This window comes from Balearica regulorum, chromosome 9, assembly GCF_011004875.1.
Source record: "Balearica regulorum gibbericeps isolate bBalReg1 chromosome 9, bBalReg1.pri, whole genome shotgun sequence".
Taxonomy (NCBI): Eukaryota; Metazoa; Chordata; class Aves; order Gruiformes; family Gruidae; genus Balearica; species Balearica regulorum.
In genome coordinates this window covers 28278121-28302063 of record NC_046192.1, presented here as the reverse complement: position 1 = coordinate 28302063, position 23943 = coordinate 28278121, and the positions used below count along the sequence as shown (strand labels likewise).

The window sequence follows — 23943 nt, the reverse complement described above, 5'->3', positions numbered from 1 at the left end:
AAGGAATGAAGAAGCAGCCTTTCTTAGTTGAGACTGAGCGATAAGTCTTCAAGAGGTCAGTCTGCTTTCAGAGCACTGCCATCGCCCTTCTTGCATTAAAAAAATCTGTAGCTTTGAAAAGGCACCAAGTGGTTAGTAAGTCTAGAAATATCTGTGTTTAGTGAGGCTGTCATAGTGGGAAGATATATGTATGTTCCCTTGGCTCCTCTCATGTATCATTGGGTCAATGTGTTTTGTTTAAATGAGATTTTAAAGCTATACAATCTTTTATTGGACCTCAAATTCATGAGATGAAAGCTGTCACTGCAGATAGATGAGTTATGTTGCATTGCTCCACGTTCCTCTGGACAACTGCGAGGTTAGTCTGTACAGTGTTTATACCTAGGAGGTTTTTCCTGCTGCAGTGTGGTATTTGCTGTCCTCTGTGCCATGCTGTAACTTCTACTATGGTGTATCGATACAAAGATCATGTATACAGACATTTATATAAACGTCTTATTTATATATACTGACCCACGTAGTGGATGAAGGAAAGGCTGTGGATGCTATCTATGTGGACTTCAGTAAGGCCTTCGACATGGTCTCCCACAGCATTCTCCTAGAGAAGCTGGTGGCTCGTGGCTTAGACAGGGGCAGTCTTCACTGGGTAAAAAACCATCTGGAAGGCCAAGCCCAGAGAGTAGTGGTGCACGGAGTTAAATCCAGTTGGCAGCTGGTCACAAGTGGCGTTCCCCAGGGCTCAGTCTTGGGGCCGGTCTTGTTTAACATCTTTATTAGTGATCTGGATGAGGGAATTGAGTGCACCCTCAGTAAGTTTGCAGATGACACTAAGTTGGGAGGGAGTGCTGATCTGCTCGAGGGTAGGCAGGCTCTGCAGAGGGATCTGGACAGGCTGGATTGATGGCCAAGGCCAACTGTATGAGGTTCAACAAGGCTCAGTGCCGGGTCCTGCACTTGGGTCACAACAACCCCAGGCAACGCTACAGGCTTGGGGCAGAGTGGCTGGAAAGCTGCCTGGAGGGAAAGGACCTGGGGGTGCTGGTTGACAGCCGGCTGAACATGAGCCAGCAGTGTGCCCAGGTGGCCAAGGCGGCCAACAGCATCCTGGCTTGTACCAGAAATCCTGTGGCCAGCAGGAGCAGGGCAGTGACCATCCCCCTGTACTCAGCACTGGTGAGGCCACCCCTCAAGTGCTGGGTTCAGTTTTGGGCCCCTCGCTCCAAGAAGGACATTGAGGTGCTGGAGCGTGTCCAGAGATGGGCAACAGAGTGGTGAAGGGTCTGGAGCACAAGTCTGATGAGGAGCGGCTGAGGGAGCTGGGGTTGTTCAGTCTGGAGAAGAGGAGGCTGAGGGGAGACCTTATTGCTCTCTGCAACTACCTGAAAGGAAATTGTGGCCAGGTGGGGGTCGGTCTCTTCTCCCAAGCAACAAGTGATAGGACAAGAGGAAATGGCCTGAAATTGCTCCAGGGGAGGTTTAGGTTGGATATTAGGAAAAAATTCTTCACTGAAAGAGTGATCAGACATTTGAACAGGCTCCCCGGAGAGGTGATGGAGTCACCGTCCCTGGAGATGTTCAAAAAGCATGTAGACATGGCACTTTGGGACATGGTCTAGTAGACATGGTGGTGTTGGGTTGACGGTTGGACTTGATGGTCCTAGAGGTCTTTTCCAACCTTAAAGATTCTGTGATTCTATGATTTGTACATTTTATAGGAAAAGCAGCTTTACGTGCAGCAGCATCAAAACCTGCAACTTTCTCCCTACCTTTAAGCATGTGAGATAGTTTGCTGCCCCAGATAACTTCTACAGAGGTGGAGGAAAGAGGCCGAAGTGCCTGTGATGCACAGAGAAGTCCAGCAGCACTGGAAGCTGTGCTGTGCCGTGTCTTGCAGCACTGTGTCCTCCTGCGCCTTGGCCTTTCCCCTGATGGGCATTGCTGCTCTGCCTTCTGAACAGCCCCTGCGCAGGGCTGTAAAATGCTCTAACGTGGTGATTAGTACCCTTGCACTTTGAACTTGCTTTCCTTCAGTTATGAAAGTCAGGTTGCCAACTTGGCACTTTGTGAAGAAGATTAGCGTGGGAGTGTTTGTGGTCTCCCTGCGGCGCAGGGCTGCCAGGGGTGTGTGGCTGCGGTGGTACCCACGGCAGTGCCCGCTGAGCTCTGAGAGGGATGGGGGCAGGACTATGATGGGGAATTTGTCATTTGAAATGAAATGACAAATTCCAGACTTTCTCTGGAGAGTTTTTGGGGCACTCTGTAAATCACCATTATTTCTAGACTGTGGTGGAGAGTTCCCTGGCTGATACGCTTCCCTCAAGACTAAGGAATGCTTAATTTATGTTTTTGTATGGTTCATATTTTTATATTGACAAAAATTTCTTCCCAGATATCAAGATTAATTAGTTCTCCTGCATGTAGTAACAACATCAGTATTTGCTAATGCTAGCATTTGGTTGTTGTGAAGGTGATGAGCCAGGTTTGTAGAGCCTGCAACAAGTTCTCCTCCGTTCTCCAAGGCCTTTGCTTGCTCTGTTTGGCTGTTCTAGTAAGTGTGTTACATGGGAATAGCCTCATCCCTGTTAGAAAGTTTCACAGAATGATTTATAAATTCATTGTTTGTGACTTGCAAGACTTCACTTTGTTCTGTGACAAGTGAGCATGTAGATAACTTTTCAGACTCGGGGAGACAGGCAGAAGCACTCTGCTTTTTCTTGGTTGTATAAAAAGCATTACTTTGTTCAGCATGGGAAAGGTCTTTTAAAATGAAGACTCCTGTTGTGATGTCTTCATAATTTATCAAAAAGATTTACATTTCTAGTGCCACAGAGTGTTCTTTGTGGGTTCATTTGTCAGTGGGTATTAATTGGTTGAATCAAGATTTGTTTTTCTGAAATGCATACCATTGAGGTAGATGCTACGAGCACTTTACGTGCTATCTCAAGAATCTTGCTGTAACAGAATATATTGACAGGGTTGCCATGGCCTTTTTATTGTTCTGGATTTCTGCCAGTATACTATAAATAGGTGAAAAGGCAAGTGCCTTGCCATTAGTACAGCTACTTGTGGGTAGGCTTGCTGAATGTTGTTCCAGTTTATTGCAGAACAAAGGAATACACTGTCAAGGTCTTTTTTTCTTTTTGTTTTTTTTTCCCCTTATTTGGCTTTGTAGTTGCGCAGTGGATATTGCCTAATAAAAGTATTTTTATGGGCTATTAGTTTTGCAGCATTTGGCATTATAAATCTATGTGTACAAATGTATTGTTTTCCATTGTTTAGGTTGTGGTAACTCCTGTAACAAAGGTATTAATTTCCAATGCCTGTGGATGCAGTCCCTCAGTGTCATCACCCTCTTCCAGCCATTCTTTTGCTAAAAGCTCTAATTCACATAAAAATAAGGCTGTAATTTTTCCTATTTTTACTATTTTAAATCCCTTCTCCTCCAATTCAGATTTGGAGAGGCCAATCAGCAGCAACAGCACTATGAAGCTAAATCTGTATTATAACCTTATTTATGCCAGACATATAAGTCATTATAACTTCAAAAACATTAAGCAAGAATAATAATAACGAACTTGAAATCAGTGATCTACAAGCCAGAAGGCAGTTCACTTCCACATACAGAATGGCTTTGATGGTGACGGACCGACGTTTTCAGTGACTGTGGCATCTGGCAGAGAGGAGCAATAGCACTGTCCGGAATGGTTAGCAATGGAGAACTACATGAACCTGTAAGGAGATAAAAAATCAATATCATAAGCAGTAGGAAAAGAGTCAGATAAATGTTTGAGAACCTTGATTCTGACTGCTGTGTAACCTGTATATAAAACTGTAATGATATTATAGCATCTGTCCCTCTCACCAGCCTGGTAATGCTATTTATGTGTATTCTGTCATTTTGCAGACAGAATAAAACGATGTCATAGTACCTTTATGAGAATTTTTTTCCCCTCTTGGCTCTCTTGGGTGCTGATCACCTGATTCTGGGGACTTCTGGTATTCCACATTTACTGCAGTTTCAGACAGATCTTCCACCAAGTCTGCTCTTTCCCAGTCTCACTTGCCAGAAAGAATTTGGTATCGGTTTTCTTCTACAGTGACCCTTGATATAAATAATCTATTTAGATTTTTTGCAGTGCCTCTGACCTTTCTGTATATTCCTTTTATGTGCTGTTGTTTGATTCTATGTGCTTTTTGCTCCCGGATAATAACTGATTCCGTAAGATAATTTTTTTCTAAATCTAATTTGACCTGTGTAGTTAAAATCTCTTTTATCTGCCTAATTAGAATTTTTTTAATCAACACAGTCTGATTTTGGAATATCCAGATAGCAAGATACAGTATTCATAAGAATGTAACTCCTGCTCAGTTAAGATCTTCATCTAGGGGTGATGGGAGAGTAAATGTTGAGAAGAAATGTTGACCAGAATGATTCATGGCATCAGTTTAAGTCAAACTCTGTTGATGGGAGGTTTGCAGTTGTAGATGGAACATAGTTTAGGCCTTATAAAGGTGAACTGTACGGAATAGTTCATAACATTGTACACTTGTGTCTATACAGCTGAATTAAGTAGAGGTTTTGAGAAAGTTGTGGATATCAGTCATTGATTAAAGCAGTGCCAAAGAGTAGGAAAAAATAGCTTAAGAAAATTGCCTGAGCACGTATCAGGAGCTTGTTCCTGATGGTGATTACCAGCTTGTTAATCAGCTGCCTAAAGACATGGGAAGACCCTAACAGGAGCCACCAAAACTGTAAGGAGGAAACTCTCGTCATAAAGACAAGGCCAACTCCAGTGCTGGTGAGATCACTAGCATTTCTGGCTCTTGGGCTATAAAAAAGAAGCAAGCGGGAAATGAATTAAACCTGTATTTCTCAAGTTGGCTTGTTGCCTCTAGGGGAGGGGGAGTTTGAGAGTATTACAAATTGGATGTTTCCTTTAAACAACATAAGGGCAAGATGAGGGAAATCAAATGCTGTTTGACTTTCACTTAATTGGATCTAACTTTGACCAGAAAAGTTCTGGATTTAACAGAAACAAATGCTTTAAATAAATCCTTCTGGTATTAAGCAAAAAAAAGCCAGTCATGCAGAGCAACTAATTCGTAGTTGGTTAAATTGAATATAATCACTTGATCACTCAGTACCAATCTTTATGACAGAATCTGTCCTAAAATTTTAAGTAAAAGGGTTTTTTTTTTTTAACATACCTGGTTCACTGATTGTATATAGTAATTAGCAGATTAGCTGCAGAAAAAGACAACCTTTGATTCAAACTTCGATGCATGATTTCCACAGGTAATATTTCTTACAGTATGTGTGGTGGGGGACCTGGGCACGCTGCTTCTCTCTACCCCTCTCTTTTCTTTTTTTCCTTTTTCTTTTTAAATATTCTACTATCCAAGATCTTTACTGTTCCTTACAAAGGCTGTGACTGGTGATGTCATTGATGAAGCACCAGATAAATTCTAAAAGTGGAAGTTCTAGCCCAGCATAGTCAAACACCTTGTCAGCGTGCCATAACATACAGCAGGAAGAGATGTTGTATTTCCTAATTTCCTGAGCAAAGTAAATTGGCAGGCGCTGAAAAGTTCTCCTAACTGTAAACATGTCTGAGTAGAGTAGAAACAAATTCCAGTCATCTGCAGTTCATGGTGGTCAGCAGTTGAAATCTGTTGTGGTTCATGAGAAATTGTAGGCTATGTGACTTGGAGACTCTTCTTTTTCTTTCCTTTTCCCCTTCTTGGACCCCAGTGAAATTTCCAGCAACTTTTGACTTTAGTGTTTGTCTGTGTATTGTATGGGAGCTCATTGCAGCTTAGTACGCTTTGCCAGTTTGTACTGTTCTTGGTACTAAAAAACCAAATACGTAGCGTAATACAAGTCAGCAACAACTTGTGCTTTGAAATAAGATGGGTGGAGGATAGAAGGATGCTGGAGGACTCTACCTTCCAAAAGTAGTAAAACATACTGCTGCACCACTTAAAGGGGAAGAGTGAGGAGAAAGCTCTGCACAGTAGTAGACAGCCTGGTATCTATTTATAGGCAGCGTCCTGTTTTTCATTAAATGACAATGCTGATAAACATCAGTCAGTTCAATCTGCATTTAATGAGTCAGAATGTTAAAAGACACAACCAAACAAAAAATCCAAAACCAAAACCCCACTTGATTCTTCTGACTGTGTGATTGACTGAGTGCGAATCTGAAACCACTCAATTCGGGCAGCTTCTTCTAAGCACACCTGAAAAAGTGTCTTAACTTTACTTAATCCATGTTGTTAAACGCTTGTGCAATAAGGTTCTGTTCATCCTTTTCTCCTCTTCTTACGTGTTTGAGGTCTGTTTCTAAACGAGAATGTTGGTGGCACACTGAAAAAAAGAAGAAATGCTGCAAGGTGACAGATATTGACGAGCCAGTGTTAATAATGAGAAAATGTAATAAAGGGCCAAAATAAAACATGTTTCAAAATATTTTAGCTTGATGTGAGATCATGTGTTCCAAGTATTTCCTTGATTTTTCTCTGCTATATGAGAATTTTTTATTAGCTGATTTACTCTAGAGAGTTTACTGTAGGTTTACTCTAGGATTCTTCTAGTGAATCATCTTGTATAAAGGCTGCACACAAGACTAGTATCAGAGAGATTTTTCAGCAGCTTCCAGATTTTTAAAGATTGCAGTGATGTCATAGCGTCAGGGTAGGTAATTCTAATGACCTGCAATAGATCTAATGCTGATCTATGTGAGCCATTATACCCCGAACAGTAAAATATTTCTAATGAGCACTGCAGAATTAAAGGCTTTTGTTTTCTGGTAAAATCAGAAGTGCAAGGAGGAGTGGAAAGCTTTCAGAGGCCAAAGGCAATTCGATATGGAACAGGGGAGGAACAGTAGGGAAGTTCTTAGAACAACAATGGTTAGGGGGGAAAAGTCAGCTCAGGATTTTGGTTTCTGTTCCCATTTTCACTGTTTCCCATCTGTGTTTGGTTTCATTGGTAGATTGAAGTATATGGTGCATGAGCACCTTGCCCAGCTCAGCCTGCTATATATTTTTTTTGTTCTTAGTTTAGCAGTTCACGTGTAACTTTATTTAATTGAACATCTCAGTATTGTACTTCCTTTATTACAAGAGGAAATGTGTTAATGTTGTGCTTGAAGTTTCGTTTCTTTTTTTCAACCCTGTTTCTGGAAATTCTAGTCCAGCCGGATCAGTGCTGCCGTTTCAGTTTTGGCAGCTGGAGAATGAGAAGTAACTCTGCCAGCGTTGTTTATGCTGAGCTCTGCCAGGTGACACCGCCACCCTTTGACTTGTATCGTGTAAAGATTTCCCTTGCTGTTCTGCCAAAGGAGTGATTATCTCACCCTTTCACAAATCATTGAAGTTGTCATTAGGTTATAAAAGTTGCAGGTTGTGTCAGGTGAAGTGTACAGTGTTGCGAGAGAAAATCTGCTATTTTTTTTTTTTAAAAATGAGTAATTTATTTTCTTTTTTCACAGGTTCTTTAAAGAACTTGAAGACAGACATCAGAACAACATCTTTATTGATGATATTAGTGATATAGTTGAAAAGCATACTTCTTCAACATTTGATCCGTATGTAAAATACTGCACTAATGAAGTCTATCAGCAGCGAACACTACAGAAATTACTGTAAGAACTATTTTTAAATACAATTGCAAAATCACCCCCTTTGTAGTAGGAGTGAGTAGTAGGCTGCGGTATTTGGTGCAAAACCTATGGCTTCCGACTAAGCATGTACTTACATGCTTAACTTTCCTTAATGTACGAGTTCCTTTGAAGTAATTAAGAGTGAAAATATGTCTGGCTGCATAGTCCGGTCCTGTTTGCGCTCATGAGTTACATTCCCTTTCCACTGACGAGTACAGGTTAGTCAATGTCAAAGACAGACTTTGTGTTACGTATGAGTGTGGCTGCACTCAGGTTCCTGTATGGGAGAACTTGAGGGTTCTAAATGTCACTACCGGTCTTGCATATCTAAGTAAATAAAGCTGAAGCCTTAGTTGATATGACTCCTTCAAACCACACTTTCCTATTAATAAAATCATGATATATTTAAAATCTATCAACTTTCACAATTCTTTGGTAAAACATACTGTTTAATTCTCTCCCCCTTTTTCCCACCAGAGCCACAAATCCAGCATTTAAAGAGGTGTTATCACGGATTGAGTCCCATGAAGATTGCCGGAATTTACCAATGATCTCTTTCCTCATTCTTCCCATGCAGAGAGTCACTCGTCTTCCCTTACTGATGGATGTGAGAACACATTTATTTTTTGATTTTTCCTTGATGCGTGTTCTTTTAATGTTAGCATTCTGTCATATTCAATTCCTGGTTCATTCCAATCTCTTCATATCTTCTTACTTATACCAGGTCAAGGGCTGTAATACTGGTCTATTGATTATGAAGTGTACTGTACAGTTTGTTTGCTTGCTGTGACTGGTACCCCCTGCTCCTGACCTGCCATTCAAAAATGAAATATTTAGGAATTCTAATAGAAAAATTGTACAATAAAGGGTCAAAATTATTCTGAAATGAAGGAGGAACCTAAGACAGAAATTGTATATAGTGTTAGTATTAAAATTAAACCCTACAGTTGAAAAAACAAGATTTCCTATCGTACAGATCAGATGAGGGTCCTTTTTGCAGTAAATACTTACTTTGAGGAACAGGGTTGTTAAGACCCTTAGTTAAGATGGTCACAGCGTAACTCTGAAGAATAAACTCTGTTCTCAAGGGCACGGGAGCTGCTCGTGAGTGGAGCAGTAGTGATGCACTCTGTTTCCCACCAGCATGTTACACGGTGAGATGTTCCCTTCCTGTGCAGGTCACCAGGAGACTTAGGAGGTGTGATGAAGTGCAAGTGAGTATTTGTGAAACACAGTTCACACCAAGATTCATGATATTTCAGTTAAGATGCTAGAAATAAATTTATGAGCTGGCCCACGAGCAATAGTGCAGATTAAAGTCCAGGCTCAGATTCTAGCATTAGTAGGATCCAGAAACAGGACTAATAATTTTGTTCTGCTATATATTCACAAATTTTGCACTGATTAATTTGATTGATCATCTGGACCATTCATGGATATTGAATACCTTCTTCTCTGCAGTACATTTCTAGGTTAAAAAAAATAATCCAGTATTACTTTGTGTCACTAGGTGTGCCTTCCCCTTATTTTTTTGTTTCTTCACCTCCTTCCCCTTCTTTGCCTAAAAGAATCTAAAGAAGCAAACCAAGCATTTTATTTTTCACTGTTTCAGTTTTGCTTGTTTGTTTTTCTTGGAGATGGTTGTGTAAACCTTATAGTGAGACTTCAGAGTGAATTCAGTTTTTAAGGTTTCAGTTTCAGAAATACAGCTCCAACTACATTCAAAGAGGAGGGAGCATAATTAAACCAAAGACTAATTTAGTGTAAAACATTTTACGATGTTTTTGTTTCTCAGTCAAAAAGGTGATTTAACTGGTTGGTCATTGATTCAAAATGTGTTTCTGATAGGACTTTGTCTTTACCTCTAATTCATGAGAATAAATTCTGACAACAGATATAACTGTTATGCATAAGTCACAGATTTACTTCTCGTTGCTTTCAGCACTTCCCTTGTTTGGATGCTGCAGCTGCCTTGCATGTGCTTTTTTTTTGTTTTGATAAAATAATACTGTTAGGTATATTTTTCCATGGCATACATCACAGTGTAGCCTTAAGACCCTTTTCTGTTACTCCTTTGGAAATACTTACCTTCCACAAACAGGTCGGACAGAGTAATCTGGTACAGTATTCTTTGTTTATGTACAACCTACTGCAGTTTCAGCTTCAGGAAAAGCTTAATATGGTACTTGAAATAGGAAGAACCTGACTCTGGCTGCAATAGGACTTCACTGTGGTCTGCAAATGTTAGAGACAAGACAGCAGAAACTTTTCTTTTCCTGGAAGGATAAGGCCTGCCTCTTCCATGGTGTTGCCATGGATGGAGGTTGGCAGAGAGGTGCAAAGCATCACTCTGCTCCAGAAAGCTTCCAAGGGCTTTCCTTAGTGTAATGAAGCACTCTGAACAAGTGATCTGGTGTTCCCTCATTTATCCCAGTCCACAGCTGTGACTTCACCGCTTTGATTTCAATTAATACGTATGTAAAATTCTGTATTTGTTACAATCTGTGCTGCTTAGTCCTCTGCAGTAACTGACATTTTATTTCAGACAATTTGTCAGAAAACTCCTAAGGATTCACCAAAATATGAGAACTGCAAGCAAGCTCTAAAAGAAGTGAGCAAGGTATGTTCTTAAAAGTTTAATATGGATGCAGAATTTTTTCTGCTTTGACTTTTCCTTCCTAAATTGTACTGCATGTTTTTGTCATTTCAAAAATCCACTGTGAGAAGTGGCTGCTTTTGTTAGTCCCTTGAGAACTAATTTTCATGATCATTACTCATTTTGTTCACCTGTTTCATTGTGTATGTGGACAAATTTATCCAATTTTCTGCCAGTCATTCTAACAGAAAGCCATATGGTGGACCATACCTATTTAAAAAAAAAAAAAAAAGCCAAAACACTGTCCTGACAGTAGAGACAAGAAAGTCTGCATCTTCTAAGCAAACTTAAGCTTTCTTTCTACTTTTACTTTAAGTTAACCAGATCACCTGCTGTCAGTTGTTCAAAGTTGTTCTCTTCTCCTGTAGTCATGCTTTTGTGCCAGGCATCAATGGTGGAAGAAGAGCACAAGTCCATTTCTGTGCACTGATTGTATATTTCGGCAGCATGCACTTGTATAATAAATTCCAGTTCCTTCCATTTGAACCTGAGCAATCGGATTACCTTTTTTTTTTTAATTGGTGGGAAATTCCAATCCATCTGTTTTATATTCTGGAAATAGACAACTCTTTAAAACAGAATATTGTGAGATGAAAAGAAAATCTATGGATCTAAAGACTGGCTATTTTTTGTCTCCAAGATCTCAGAATTTTAGAAACTACAATGTATCATAGACTGTTGTGAAATGTGAAGTACTGGGCATCTTTTACTTAAGAATAATAATAACTGTACATTGGGGCTAGACATTACCTTGGGCCTTGAACATTCTTGTCTACTTTAAAGGAAAAAACGATGTTTTCTATGCATAAATAACGCAAACGGGAAGAGTACTGAAGGATAAAACCTCTAAACTGTTTTATTTAAGAAAGGCCACTAGGGATTGTTTTTATGCCTAAATTACTGACTATTACTTAGGAAAATACCTTAAACTCAGCAATACTGTACTGCTGCCAACACAATTAGGCTTTTCCGTAGGAACAGTATGTGATTGGTATGTGAAGTGTTTGATGATAAAAGGAGACAAGGCCCATTGACAGTTGGGAAATCCATGCATGATGTTGTGGGGTTAAGGGAATGCATTTTCATACCTTTCCCATCTTTGCTCCCCGTTTTTATGTGCTCCCCACCCCTGTGTGCAGGCTTCAGTAAAACTGCAGCATGCTCTGAAATTGCAGTCTAAAGGTCAGCTGCAATGAAACTTTTCCTAGGATGCTGTTTGCCTTAGTTTAACAAGATGGTACTGTAACGTTTGTGTGGGGACTTTCTTCTACGAAGGAGTTGGGTGTGCGTGGTGGACATGGCAGCTTGTCATGCTGGTGTGTCAGTCTGAAGGCTCTTTGTTTTGGACCTGATTGTTAACTTGGATCAGAGAGCTGCAACCCTTCTCAGCCAGAACTTCTGGCTGAACCATCTGGACTCCCCTGAAGAATAAATAATTATCATAGTATCGTAGGGTAATTCAGGTTGAGGGGGAGCTCGGGAGGTCATCCAGTCCAGACCCAATGCAGAATCGCATATCAAGTCAGAGCAGGTCACTCAGGGCAGCGTTCAGTCTGGTCTTGAAAACATTATGTTTGTAGCCCAGTGTGAAAATGTCAGTTCTTCTGTAAATTTTATGTTTCCTCAGATGTGCATTTTATAGAGGAACAAAGTTTCTATTACAGGTATTGAGTACATTAAACCTGTTAAAAAAATGTCTCATTTCTAGCTGGTGCGTTTATGCAACGAAGGTGCTCGAAAAATGGAAAGGACAGAAATGATGTACACAATCAACTCCCAACTGGAATTTAAAATCAAGGTATGGTGGTGATACTTCTGACCATACATCATTTAGCATATGACTAGTTCTGACTACGTGTTAAGTTTTGATAGGTTTGTTGCGAGCATAAACTAAATTTAGTCTCTGCTGTAATATTGGCATGACTCTTTTTGGTCAAGGAACTTGGTAGTCTGGGGTAGCTGAAGCCCTGGAAGCTCAGAGTACCTGAGGGCTCTTGCATCTCACCAAGTAGGCTAAGTTTCAGGTTGAGGCTTTTCAGGGAAAGAGAATATCAGAATATATATTTTGAAGAAGACTAAATTAACATTAATTACTGAAGAATGAGGTATGCCTGGACTCTGGGTTTACCTCTGTGGATGAAAACGTGTCCCTGTTGGAGTGACAGTACCTAGTAATATCGGTCATGGTATGGTTTTATGCAATTCATACCAAGGTGCATGATGGCATTGTCGCAGGTCACACACAATCACATATCGCTCTGCCTCTTCCATCCTTCCTGTCATTCATTTCCTTAAGGCTTGTCAGAGTTTGAATTGCTTTTTTCTCTTTCCTCCTCACATAAAACAAAAGCAGAAGAATGCACGGCATCGCTTCTAATTTGTCCAAGAATCATTGCAGTTCTCCACAGCAGAGGCAGGCCATGTCATTGAACAGTGCACCTGGTTAACAGCAATCTCTTGAAGTCTCTTGCAGAGTGGGAACTTGTTGGATGAATTAAAGAAATGTTTTGGGGGAGGTATTGCATTGCAGAGCAGTTCTGTTTCTCACTTCAGCATGTTGTCTGGCACTGTGTAAACAAGTTCTGAGAAACTAATTCCCATGTGAATTGACACAGAAATCTAAGCAAAACTTCAGAACTAACTTCAGTTGAGCAGCAAATTGTGTATTTCTTTAAAGAGTGAATTAGTATCTGATACAGTAAACAGTGGAACTTTAATGGCATCTTCATATTGCACAGTAATTCTTGCAAAGAAGTGGTCTATTATGGCAGGATAAAAATTAAAACTTTTGTTGAGTATTTTTATTTTAAGTCAAAGGGTTATGTTAAAGCAAAATGAGTTTTTTAATGTGTATTGAATTAAGTATTCTTTGCTGTAAAGACAAAGTAAGTTGCTGTGAACATTTTGCCGTTAGGAGAGAGGCCGACTGCTGCTGTTTGATGTGATGCTCTCATGTACGTGAGAGGAGAAATATGCCTGAGTAAATACTTTAAGGCCAGGGAAGGATCCTAATAGTATTTGACTATCCAGATTTACAGCAGCATGAAATAAAAAAACCCAGGCCTGTTTCCAGTCACGTTAGGATGTGTTTCTTGGCATTATGGTCTATTTCTACAAGATTCTGATAGTCTGCTGTAAAAACTGTCAGTTTGAGGAGTCACCCTTTCTGTGGGAGATGACTGAGAGCAGGATAACATTGGCGAGTGCTGCACGCTGCAGAATTCGAGGAGGCAGTGGGGTGAATTACAGCAGCCCCCCAGGCTTTTCCCGGTACCTGGGTGCGTTGGTGCATCGGTCACACCTGCAGGGAGGAGTTGCCCAACTTTGCCTACGATAGCACTTTTGGCAGCATCGGACGTGCAACCGAAGTCGTGTGGTACCTGCCTGGAATAGCAGGCTGTGCAACAGCAGGATTCAGTGTAGGTGAAATTACTTAAGCTAAACTACGCACTTTGCTTTAATAATGCCAAGTTTTTGTTTTGCTAGTACAGGTGGTATTAACCCTCAAAGAATTTTAAAGAGTCTTAGAATACTGAGGTATTTCAAATTTTTTCTTTCTAGTGCTGCAAATACAATGTAGGCTGTTACGAAAAAAAACCCCTCTACAGTCAGTCTTTTCGGTAGGAAAAAATAGCAGACATAGTCATAGTTAGCAGGGGTTTTATTGTACCTTCAAGATATTTCTTCGAGTATGCTTTTTTCTATTCAATGTTTGTTAAAATACCACTTCTACAAATAATGTCTCATACTATTATATAATGAGTAATTTTTGGTGAGAAGATTTTTTTATTTTTTATTATCGTATATGTAAGTAAGTAGAGGTTCATGTTTTTAAAAACACAGTTCTTTAAAGGATCTTGATCAGTCTTAGAGGAAATGCTGTCTCCAAAAAGGTGTTTGTCTACTTGTCAGAAGTATTTTTATTTTCAAACTTTGACTAAAAACTGATAATAATATTTACTTAACAACAATAAATGAACCCTCTCTTAACAAGTGTCATCATTATACTTGCTGACAGTGGTGGATAACAGAGTCAAGGCTTTGGATGGTCTAGAATAGCTTTGGATAGTCAGAAGTGCTTGGGCGATCTGCTTTCCTGATTCTCTCATAGCTTTCATGTCTGCAGACGTGCCTAATGGTGTTTAAGTGCTTACATGGTTTGGAGTCTCTTACGTTCCCCATGGGAAGAGGAGGCACGCTATTGATCTCGATTTTGCAGATGAGAGCCCTGTATAATTCTTCCCTGTACGTGCTGTAACTAGCAGCTCTCACTAGTTTCATGGGAGTAATAGCTACTTTCTGTATTTCATTTTTCTGTAACTTTTATGCAAGTTTTTTTCCTTTGTGCATCTTAAATATAACCGCTTGGTGGTTTAGACCTTATCTGTGGTGTGAAAGCTTGCCAGCTGGTGTATAAAAGACTGCTTTGGCCAAGTTTCAATACATTTTAAGTTCTGACAGCTGCTTTTATATAGAAAGGAGATGGTATACGTAATGTACTCTTTTGGCAATTAAGGAAAAATTAATAGGAAAGTAAAAAACTGCCTCTGGAATATAGTCAATTAGGAAAATGTGATGAACTCACTTGGAGCACAAATTAGAGGAATTTTTAGTTCATCCTCAAATAGAAATTTTTAAAGTACTTTTTGTCCATAAAACAATCATCATGGTGCTATAATTCTGTTTTATAACCATTATAAATTAGGTAAACTATTTCTGTGCTTGCTCAATCTCATATGGTGTTTTGGGATTTCTGTTTAATTTTATTATTCTGTTAGATGTAACTGTAGAACATTTCATGGCAGAGTAGCAAGAGAAGCTACTCAAATATTATGTCACTTCTGTACATGACTATTCTGTAGAATTTATTTTTTAATTAAGAATCAGAAGTTTATATTCTTGAATTTTTAATCTTTAGCACCAGAATGGTTGTGGGTGGGTTTTGGGGTTTTTTTTTGGGGGGGGTGAGGTGTATTTTGGTTTGGTTGTTTTTTCTTTTGTTTTGAATTTGGTTTTTTTGTGTTTTTTTTCCAAATACGCTTTTGTGTTCATGAAACAAACTTGTTTGTGACTTAGGTGTTCAAAGGCCACCTAGCCCAAAGTCTTTCAATTTTGTAGTCACAAAAGCCCGATGGTCTCCCTGTTAAGGTGTGGTCCGATGTTTCACATTCCTGTGTTGTCTCATGGAACCAGTACTGCATTTCAGGAAACGTAAAAGACATTTGTTTAAAAAGCTGGTTTTCGTGTCATTTGAAGGTACTGAACCAGCAGAGTTTTGATGGAAAGTTAGCCAAATTCTTTAAAGCTGAATGTCACTATAAAACTGTCTGTGATTTCAGTGATGGAGCTTGGGAGTTCCTCTGGGAGTGTGATGTCTGAGTACTGAGCTAAACTGGCCTCTCGTAACCTGTGAGGTTTAGTGACGAGTCTTTAATAAAATGACCATCCATAAGAAAAAATACATGATACAGTTCTAGGAGAAAGTAATAAAGTTGGATCGATAGGAGTCTAAGTTAGCCACTGATCTGAGTGATTATATCAATTAATGAACTTGAAATTACAGTGATTTATAACCAGATTGATTGAGTCTGATTTGCTATCAGACTTTGAAAAAAATCTATTTATGAAATACGGATTTGAAACAAAATTCTGCATTTCCAAATTGGAGAATACAGTAGAAAATGCATTTAATAAACTAATGGCTAATAAAAAACTAGAAACCTTGCAGAAAAATTATATAAATTAAAACAGAATATGTGAGCTTAGATTAATTGGGAAGAAATGTGTGAAGAGAATGTCTCGAAGGTTCAGTACACTAACATTATCTTGGTAGCATGAATGTAAAAATATGCGGAATTGTAGCAGATAAATGAAATATGTTGGTATTTATCAGTTGTCACTCTGAAACAGTAGAAGTTTTGAAAGATCCCTAGTGTAGGTCTACCGTATAGCAAAGGTTTTGTTCAGTGGGCGTCTGTGATCAGGTACCAGGTGAGGGTGGGCACCCATTACTGCCTGTTCTGGGCACATTGGGACATAAATCAGTCTGGGGCAAGGTAAAAGTTTAAGGCTTCTTTAATTTGTAACAGTTGGCAATATTTTGAGAGCTACTACACTTTGCAATTTTGAGGAACCTTTACGTGCGATTAGTATGCTACCTCCTAACGGAAGGCTTGGGAAGGGAGTTGTGTGCTCTGCATGGTGGCAGGAGAAGCATCTTTGGAGTAGGTGTTTTGTTGTGTGTTGTGTGCCACTTCAGAGTCACAGAAACAAGAGGATGGCTGTATGTAAAATTAGGGAGTTAATATCTTCTTCCAACAGCAAGATCACAGATAAACCACTGTATTTTGATTTTGGCATAATACTATGGGCAAGTATTGACAAGTTGAAATTAGTTCAGTAAAGAGCAGCTAAAGTGATTTAAAAGATATAAAAAGACAACCTGTGCAGAATGAAGAAGATAGCTGGCAAGCTGAATGAAGAAATATCTTCTACAAGCATGTGAAAGGTGCTTTAAATTGAGGGGAAAAAAAGCAGTTGTCTTCATTAGTCTAATCACGCAAGACCAGTAATTAATTTGAACAACAGCAAAGCAAGTAGGGAAGTTTGATAAGCAGAAGCCAATTACATTTAAAGTAGAAACAGAAACTTGGGGTTTTTTGCTTGGAATGAAGAAAAATATATATGATCCATAAAACTTAGCAGCAAGCACCCATTTACTGTGGTGGGTCTTAGGTACAAATGTTAGTAAGTGTGGGCAAAGTGGATGCCTCTTGTTTGCCAGTGGTACCGTGTACCTGCTGCGGGAGAACCCGTACAGTACAGGTTGTGCAGGTCAGGCTTGGCTTGCAGAAGTCACCTGCTGAGCCTAGTCCTTTTTGGTACCAGCCACGGGAAGGTGCCAGACATCTTCGGATGCTCCATCCAGCATGTGGGCAATACCCAAAGGTGCAGAGACAAAATACCAGCATCTTCAGGTATTAAAGTTATGACCCAAACTGGTCATTCCAGTGGTGAGGGGTCAGTAATTTACTTAGAAAGTTGCCCAGTGACAGCACAGTCTAGCAGAAAGAACCTGTCTGCTGTGTGCCATTGGAGAAACATTCCCACGTGGCAGCTCTGCTCAGTTCTGTGCTAGCAGCAGTCAGTGAGCTCATGGACTGAGGAATCCTGGTCGGTGGGTTGGCTGCCAGCACTGCGATGGACCTTTGTCTTTCTGGCACCATATGCCATGGTACAGCTTCAGAGATGATCTGTTCTGTGTATGACCGGGACATGCAGTCACACGTCTCCCTTCATGTTTGTGGCCCAGAGAAACAAAAGGTCCTTCTCTGCTGTCTTGTTTCTCCCATGGTTGGGAATAATTTGGATTAATAAAGCCTGGTCTTCATATCAGGCAGCCATGATCCTCTTTGGCTTGCTTCAGCTGTTGCAGGTGTTGGTCCTCACCCCAGAGAGAAATGGTGATCCTACTCCACAGAACATACAGAGTTCAGCTAGATAAAGGAGCTATAGTATCCTTAATTATCCATCTTAGATAAAGCTGTGACAGTGGACAGATAACTGTATCGTATTTCAGGAGCTCCTAAAGAGAATAGCAGGTACTTGGAAAACTTCCCTTCCTGCTATCAAGGGAAAAAACATAAATGGTTTGGTATGGTAAATACCTTGGAAGAATGATTGTACCTACCCCTCTTAACTTGAGGGATGCAAGTTTATGCAAACTGGACTGGTTTTCCTGAAACCAGTGACATGTGCTCACTGAGTTGTTACCTCTGGGCTGAGGGTGCTCTAATGAGCTCAAGCCCACACCTCGGTAGAGCAGTGTGCCCAAGCAGTCTGACTTCCCGTCTCCTTCAACTGTGACAAAGCAATTGTGGTCAAATAATGAGTCACCTCTTCTGACAAAATGGAAGATTGGGGGGGGGGAGAAAAAAGCTGGAGTTGATCCTGAGGAAGGGCAGTTATTTATTAATATGGCCTTTTGTAAGTGGGTACCTAAAGAGAGGTCCTCTCAAAACTTTCAGACGTGTCTTTCAAAACCACTGGAGAATTTATGATGTCATGAGCAAACAATGTTTTGGCATTAAAATGGACGACTAATTAAAACCCTATGTATCACATACTGCTTTACACATTCTTTCACGGAACTGTGTTGGAACTTCAGTTTACTTATAGAGTAGAAAATGGATTTTACCACATTTAGTAAAGCCTTCTGACATTCCTCATGTACTTTGCTTTTTCATGGAAAAAAAAGGTTGCATACTCTGAACATCTCAATAATAATGGTCAGTACTGCATTAGGACCAATCTAATCTTGTATGCTCTCTCCATCATCTGTTTATCTCATCTACTCACAGAATGTTTCAAAGTGGATTGTACAGTATATTTCTCTGTTAAAGGATTTACTTTTTTGAATTCTGTGCATGGTACAGAACATACCGTCAGAAGGCACAGCATCACTTTAACTGGCCTTACGGATGTGATGAAACACAGTGTGCATGTTTCTGATGTTTGAGACGAGAAGCTTGTCTTTCCAGCTGTTCAGGTAGAAAAGCTGTGAGGTACCTAGAGGAAAATCCAGTGTTCATACGTGCTTGAAGAATGATTGCTTACTCTAAAAAAACTTACGTATTCTTGGAAGACAGTCTTTTTATTTTTAATCTCCTTAGGAGATCTTGTATAGTCTGTTCTATCCCAAGTATGACCAATAAGTCTGTTCATTTTTATCTTAGGTGAGCAATTAGGTCATGTGCATGAGTGATTTTCAAGTATTTGCAGGCTATTACTTGTGTATGATATGAATGATGAAGATACCTTAAACCTTGGTAACCTCTGTTTCATGCTTGTACTTGCAATCTCTGAGCGTTGAGTTTATTCAAACATTTTTTCCCAAGTATATAATACTCTATTATCTGTTTTTTAAAAGTCTTTACTTTTGAAGGATTAAAATGTTATTTTCTTGCCTTGTAGCCATTTCCATTGGTTTCCTCTTCACGGTGGTTAGTGAAAAGGGGTGAATTAACAGCATATGTAGAAGACACTGGACTTTTTTCTAAAAGAACTTCTAAACAGCAGGTGTACTTCTTCCTCTTTAATGATGTCCTCATTATCACCAAGAAGAAGAGGTAAGAGCTTCACCAATGTAAAATTGCCCTTGTGTTCAACTCCTCGAACACCAGAGAGAACAGCTGAGTTACCGCTGTCTTGTAAAGTTACTGTGACTCTGTGTGTGCCTCACCCCTGGGGAAATGAAAACCAAAGCTTTCTGGCTTTGGAGGGGCAAACTTTATTGCATCCACAGCATTTTTACCTGTTTTCTAGCCACTTGATTGACTGATTGAAAGAATGATTCAAAGAGAAGTGGACCTGGTACAGTTGCAGCATAAACCAGGAGGAAATACAGACTAAACATGTTCTAAGTCCCATAAACATTTGTGAAGCCATTTGTATGTTTTAATACGCCATGTCTGAGAGAGTAAAGGAATTACGTAGATGTTTGACTTTCTACTACTGCTCAACCAGACCGTGTTTCAAAATGACAAGTAACCATTTGTTTAACAGGATATATTTTTGGCAAATGCAATTGAAATTCCAAATTGTCAAAGAAATTAAAAAGTTCATCCTTGATGCCTTAGCAAAGGGAGGAGTTTTGGAAGGATAAAGAAATGTTAATTTTCATTCCCTCCATGCTTTCCACAGTTGGGCTGTTTGAGAATGATGTATGGGAGACCACTTCTGTCAGTCTCCATTTAAACTTTTATCACTAGATTTGAGGCAACATTTAGAATAATTGACTTGAATGGAATTTACATCCTCTGCTGTAGCGATTAGATAATACTTGATAGATAAACCTTATTCCCAAGACTAAAGCCTGTTTTGTAGAACAATTATTTTGCATCTAGGTTGGCTAGTTAAGCCAAACACCAGCTATTTTTAAAAGAAACCCTTTTGTGAAACTTCAGATTCCTAATTTAAGTAAGAAATTTTGAGGAATGAGGTATGATACAAGATCTGGGAAGAAAATGCTAATATTTAAGCAAAGAGAAAGCTAAATGAAAATAGGGGGGAAAGAGTATTTAAGTGGAAGGGGTTTTTATAAAGACGGGAAGAAAAGTGAATAGATCTCTCCCCAGCTATCTTACTGATGTGAACATGTTTCTGGGACTGGGTGTTTATCAAAGCTGAGGCTGAAATGTTTCTGTGAAAGTCCCTTGTTAAATCACTGGCAGCACATCAGAGTTCTAGCGCATGTTCTTAAACAGTGCGTTTCTTTTCTCATGGGAGTACTGTTAACGTATGATGGTGTTGGTAGCTAAGTAAATGTTTGAGTTGGGAAGACAGTGAAAAATGTATTATCGTTGTTGTTACATTGTTTATTGGTTTCCTATGTGATGGCTTATTGTCCAGATTATAAAACAGATTTTTATAACACCATATCTTATCCAAACTTCGGGGCTTTTGATTTGTAACAGCTTCCAGCTGTTGGAATTGAACTGTCCTAAATGGCCCCAGCAGCCAAAGCTAACGAACACTTCATGTTAATGATCAAATTCACATAGTCATTCTGCCAAGACCCCCTAAACGAATGGATGTAATTGCAAAGGACTGATTTCTGCAGCCTCCCAGATACTCTGAGCGTGAAGCACACACTTTGCCCAAGTGAATAAGCTTATTAATAAATATCTGGGCTTTTGGTGATCTATTCTCCCACCCACAGTGTTACCATGGATGCCACAGCAGTGGACAGAAATATTTGTTGCTAGTTGAGTTTAAATGTTTGTGTTTTTACTTGAACTCTTGCATTTCAGAAGATCCTTAACATTGCATAAAAAAATCGCTCCTCACTACTGTACTAAAAATACTAATTACTTAGTGCTGCAATCATGCTGTTCAGTCTTTACCCAAAAGTTAATCTTTAGCTCTGCCGTCCAAGCGGTTTGCCATATATGTAGAACCTTGCGCAGAGCTGGGGATGGCTCAGTCCTGACTTCTGAAAGGCCGGGCTCGATGGTGCTGGTCAGAGAAGCCATGGTGGTGACTGCAAAGTACTAGTCCAAGCAGATACGGTGTACATTGCTGCTCCCCTCCTCGTTTTGGGGACACTTTCCAAAGGTCAGAATCATTGCTGGAGAACTGCATTTTTAATGCAGAGTGAGCAAGCGCTCCAGAAACCTTTTCATAATGAGAACAGTTACGTTTTAGCTGTCAAAAAGATAAAGGAAGATCTTGTGCTGGTGTATACTTAGGCATGCTCCAGAGTTCTTAGGTTTAATTCTACTGATACTTTATTCATCATAATCTTCCTCAGCTATAACTTCACCTCCTGATTGAAATGGCAAGGTTTAACTGCCTTTTCTCACCCATTAAGAGGGTTAAATGGAATTTAGCTACTAAAATATCTTCCTTTTTAATGGACGCTGTGTGGCAATCATCTATCATGCCACTGAAATATTTCAGAGGTTTATACTTTCAGTGTCAGCTACTGGACAGTCCATTTTTATGTGTGTTGCATATACCTTGGTAATCATTCAGGCTCTGATTTGTGTGCTGTACAGCAACAGGGTAGTCGGTTGCTTCATCACACTGACTTTTCGAAGAAGTAAGGCAAACAGCTACTGAAAAATCCTCGACTGGCCATTGAGGTTAGACCAAAAAGGGACACATGAACTTGTGATGTATGTCATTCTACACAAGATTTTGGAGAATAGACATCTGCATTTATGCACTGCTCAGCTTTTAGTTTATTGGCAACTTTTATCCTGTTCAGTAGTCCTTTCTTGTAGCCCCTTCTACTGTGTAGATACAATCTGATTTTTTTTTTAAAATGTAATTTAAAAAAATAAAAAGAGACTCTCTTAGTACTTGTAAAGTTTTAATGCATTACCCCAGAAAGAATAGTGAGTATTAGCATGTCTGAATTGCCCTCTAGAAGAGCAGCTAGACCACCCGGTGGATAGGGAATTGGCTGGATTGTTCATTCAGCTTTGTGGTTGTATTTTATCCTTTTCTTTCATTCTCTTTCATTCTCTAACTCCATTCTCTTTTTGCTTTTCTGGCTTCTGCTCTTTTTTTTATTTACCTCCTTGCTGTACTGTGAATTGCCACCATTTTGGCCATGACATCCACTATAGGGACCAGTAAATGGATAGCTTGTGCTGACATTGGGTTTTGAAGGTAATATTCTGACACAAGGAGTAACCTGCAATGTAATTCATCTTTAGAGTAGTTCTCTCAAGCTGCCTCGTGATTCACGTGCACTACAGTACAATTGTTGTTACTTGTGTCGTGCTTGGGAGATTTGTTTTCTCTTGGGTTAGCGAAGAAACTATTCCAAGTTCCACGAAGTATGATGAAATTAGTGCTTTATTAAAATGCAGAATACCAAATTGATATAGATGTACTACTTCATAATGAGTTTTCAGTTTTCTCCCTCTCTTTAAAACAACAGGTATGGGGGTATAGGTATCACCATACCTCTCCTGCACAGCTGAGAGGTAACTGCTGGGTGTCTGGCCAGGCACGGCAGGGTTTGTAGCTGCCTGAGGAGAGGACCAGGCTGCAGAGGGGGGGATTTCTCTGTTTGCAGACTCAGAAGCGCACACTGTGACAATATTCTGCTAAAAATAGGATGCAGCTAGCTTTGAACTCTACCAAAAGTCAAATGGCTCCCTCTTTTCCACATGCCCTCCTGGGACCATGAAGATCTGGTTACATATTTCAGTTATTAATGCTCAAAGCTGCCCGTGAGCTAGCTCTCTGTTCTGCAGAGTTCAGGAGAACTGCAGAATTAATAAAGTTTTGTTATATACAACTAAACAGCTGCCTTATCCAGCTATTCAGAATATTCACCAGTTAAAATCCTGAGTGCTTTTAGAAGATTTCAGGTGAACTCCAGAGAGGCTTCTATTTGTGAAGGAGTGTGCATTTATTGAACATTCTGTTTTCCATAATCCCCCAAGGATACCACCAGAATCCTGTCTGTCTTAACGGCTCTCTGGCTTGTCAGCTCCTGAGATGATACCTTCACAGTGGAATGCAGCTGGACTTCATGCGCTGGAAATCACCCAAAGGTTCACTGCTTTGGGAGCGCTGCCTGTTTGCAGCTGCTTGCAAACCCATGGCTTTTCTCAGGGTGCCAGGGGCGATTTGGTAACGAAGGCACGCACAAATGCAAAGTAACTTCTGTGGAACACTGAGGTTTTCAGAGTAGCACAGCTTCTTCAGCTATGATGAAACGTAGCTGAAGAAGATTCATGAAGGATTTGAATCTCTAAATATATGATGGAAAGAGTAAAGGAAATAGGGAGACTGAGCAGGTGCTTTCTGTTCGAGTATAGGTTTTCCTTGAACAGGTGATATTACATCAATAGATATTTGGTCTTCATAAAAGTGCCTCTAAAATTTGCATGCATACCCTGTGAAGGGATATAAAATACTCCTGTTGTTTCATGTTCTGAACCTAAATAAAAGTTTAGCAAAAAAGTTCAGTGTTAAACTGAAGATGGATGTTGGCATGTTTTGTGTTACCCGATTACAATAATTTTAAAGAATGTGTTAAATGTCCTTCCTGTCACTGCGCTGCCTGGCTGAGCGGATTAACTCTCCGTTTATGTACATCTG

General features: G+C 39.8%; 1 protein-coding gene across 2 annotated transcripts in view; it reads left to right on the top strand.

Moving 5' to 3' along the window:
- The window catches only part of ARHGEF26 (Rho guanine nucleotide exchange factor 26), an 88087-nt gene that overhangs the window by 52142 nt on the left and 12002 nt on the right, over nucleotides 1-23943 (top strand). For both annotated transcript variants that reach the window (XM_075761715.1, XM_075761714.1), the window contains exons 7-11: nucleotides 7494-7646; nucleotides 8142-8271; nucleotides 10210-10284; nucleotides 12029-12118; nucleotides 19294-19448. In XM_075761715.1, coding sequence (XP_075617830.1) covers nucleotides 7494-7646; nucleotides 8142-8271; nucleotides 10210-10284; nucleotides 12029-12118; nucleotides 19294-19448 — 603 coding nt within the window. The remainder of the gene's footprint in view (nucleotides 1-7493; nucleotides 7647-8141; nucleotides 8272-10209; nucleotides 10285-12028; nucleotides 12119-19293; nucleotides 19449-23943) is intronic.